Below are 2,500 nucleotides of genomic sequence, written 5' to 3'. Positions count from 1 at the left end.
TTCCTCTATCTAACTTACTCCCCATTTAACATACATACAAAAAATGATGGTGTTTAATTAAATATATCGGACCCTGCTGTGCAACCTACCATTAATAACCGAACCGACGACAACAATATAAACTCAAAACCAGAAGAAGAAGAAGAAGAAGAAGAAGAAAAAGAAGAAGAAGAATAGAAGAAGAAGAAGAAGAAGAAGAAGAAGAAGAAGAAGAAGAAGAAGAAGAAGAAGAAGAAGAAGAAGAAGAAAAAAAAAAAAAAAAAAAACATGCAGCGACACTTACTTGTCATCCACGTAAGTGAACTTCATGTCCAGGGAGTGCTTGCTGACGAAGGTCTGCTTATCCAGCGGGAATTCAATGTTGGAAGGGTGAGGCACGGGGGTGCCTAGTGCCACCAGCCAGGTCTGGTCCTCCTCGTGCTGCACCACCTCGCCGCTCACCTGCACCACCTGCAAACAACACCACCTGCTGAGTCCCTTACCTTGCTCCGTCATGCGATACTTTCTCTACCCCGTTTCCTTAGGATTTTCAAGCGCTTTTCTAATGACTAATGGATAATGGCGCTCGCTGGTTATCGGGGCACAGGATAACCTGATATAGCTCAATGGGACACTGCGCTCCACTCTCGCATTGGAGGCAGAGAGAGCTGGGGACACCGCGGGTCGAATGCTACATATATTGCAGTTTTTATATTAATACGCAATATTAATTATGCAAACGTAAACTAGCACACACTATATCTGGTACATCTCTTCTCTTTCTCTCTCTCTCTCTCTCTCTCTCTCTCTCTCTCTCTCTCTCTCTCTCTCTCTCTCTCTCTCTCTCTCTCTCTCTCTCTCTCTCTCTCACACACACACACACACACACACACACACACACACACACACACACTCACACACTCACTCACTCACTCACTCACTCACTCACTCACTCACTCACCCACAGCCATAGCCACCCACCCCCACACACACACCCATAGCCACCCACACACACCCCACCCACACACACACACCCACACCCACACCCACAAACCTTATAGGAAGCGCTCTTGAGGTTGACGCTGCGTCCTTTCGCCGTGAGCGTGCACTTGAGCCTGAGGAAGGCGTGGCGGGGCTCCTGAGGGCCCTTGGCGGACACCAGCTCCCGCACCTCCTCGTGGTCGCACGGGTGGGTGTACTCGTACAGCGACTGTCCCATCACGTCCACCTGGAACGGAAAAATCGCTCGTCTTAGCGCGGGATGCTCTCTGGTAGTTGTGGAATTAATAGTGACGGTGGTAGAGGTACCTGGAGTGCTGGTACGATGTTATTGTCAAGGGAAAACAGTGTTAAAGTTTGATTATCATATGGTAATGGCGAAAGTACATGCAATGCATAATATTAAAGTAACAATAATCCTAATTATAAAAATCAAGAATACACATGACAAACGTCAACATTTTATAATGTGATACCAATAAATTCCAATACATTTCTTTTGAAATATAGCCCATCATATATAGCTTTAACGTCTTGTTGGCTGCCCAATAATGAATATATCCAATTCATCCTTAAATGAAAGATGACACTCTTGATGTTGCAACAACTATTTTTCTAAACAATGATCCTGCAGCCAATTTGCACACCTAGAGACCTTGCAACGACCTTATCAATTAATGCTATCGCCATCGTCATCGCCCTTGGGTAGACAGACGCTGTGCTCGGCGGCTGCAGTTGCCATCCGGACTAAAAAAACAAAAGAAATCTGATTTCGAAATGGGTGCCTCATCTTTCAAGTCAAACGATTCTGTGCATGGTTTCCCTTTTGTTTCGTCATTCGTAAAAAAAAAAAAATGTTTTCTCCGTCGGAAGTCTTAATCTGAAAATATTCTGTCATAAGTTTTAATATGAAAATATTAATTCAAAATCAAATGCATAAAAAAAATATCTTACAGCTGCTGCTACACCTACTACAGATCTTCTTATAACAGCTACTCAAGCGTCACACTTGTTGTACTATAAATACAATTAACATTACCTGGACTACCACTACAGAGACGGATTCTATCGACTGATAATAAGGTTCCAGCCTCAAAAACACATTAACAGATGGGAGATGGAGGGAGGGAGGGGGAGGAAGAGAGAGAGGAGGTTAGGAACCCCCCCAGTTTCGACTCGTATACAAACTAATACGAGTAAAGCAGGATTCGAAACAGGTGGTTCGGTTCGTACACCGATAACGACATTACGGCATACGCTGAGATAGTGAACATTTACGTAGAGGAACTGTACAACAAGTATCCATGTTCGCATTTCTCCGTGATCGAGCCCCAACCTTTCTCTTCTATTTTTAACCATCGACAAAAAAAAAAATCATATCAACTTTTTTTTTTAACCGACCCATCACGTGGAACTGGAGTGACTGGACCCTTTTTGTCCGGTTTTTGCCCTTGTTTTCTTTTTTTTGTTTTTTTGTGTCGCGCACGGGTGGAGCTCCATTCCTTTACTAGGACTGTGTGAG

General features: G+C 43.8%; 1 protein-coding gene across 6 annotated transcripts in view; it reads right to left on the bottom strand.

Moving 5' to 3' along the window:
• The window catches only part of LOC122250593 (uncharacterized), a 243,702-nt gene that overhangs the window by 77,520 nt on the left and 163,682 nt on the right, over positions 1-2,500 (bottom strand). For all 6 annotated transcript variants that reach the window (XM_086543155.1, XM_086543152.1, XM_043012100.2 and 3 more), the window contains 2 exons: positions 1,034-1,207; positions 284-450 (listed from right to left, as the gene is read on the bottom strand). In XM_086543155.1, the coding sequence (XP_086399281.1) occupies positions 284-450; positions 1,034-1,207 (341 nt within the window). The remainder of the gene's footprint in view (positions 1-283; positions 451-1,033; positions 1,208-2,500) is intronic.

The sequence above is a fragment of the Penaeus japonicus genome, unplaced genomic scaffold (genome assembly GCF_977035675.1).
Source record: "Penaeus japonicus unplaced genomic scaffold, GWHDUDI00000001_assembly GWHDUDI00000013, whole genome shotgun sequence".
NCBI classification, from domain to species: domain Eukaryota; kingdom Metazoa; phylum Arthropoda; class Malacostraca; order Decapoda; family Penaeidae; genus Penaeus; species Penaeus japonicus.
The sequence above is the reverse complement of the archived record's forward strand: the minus strand, read 5'-3'. Positions and strand labels throughout refer to the sequence as shown.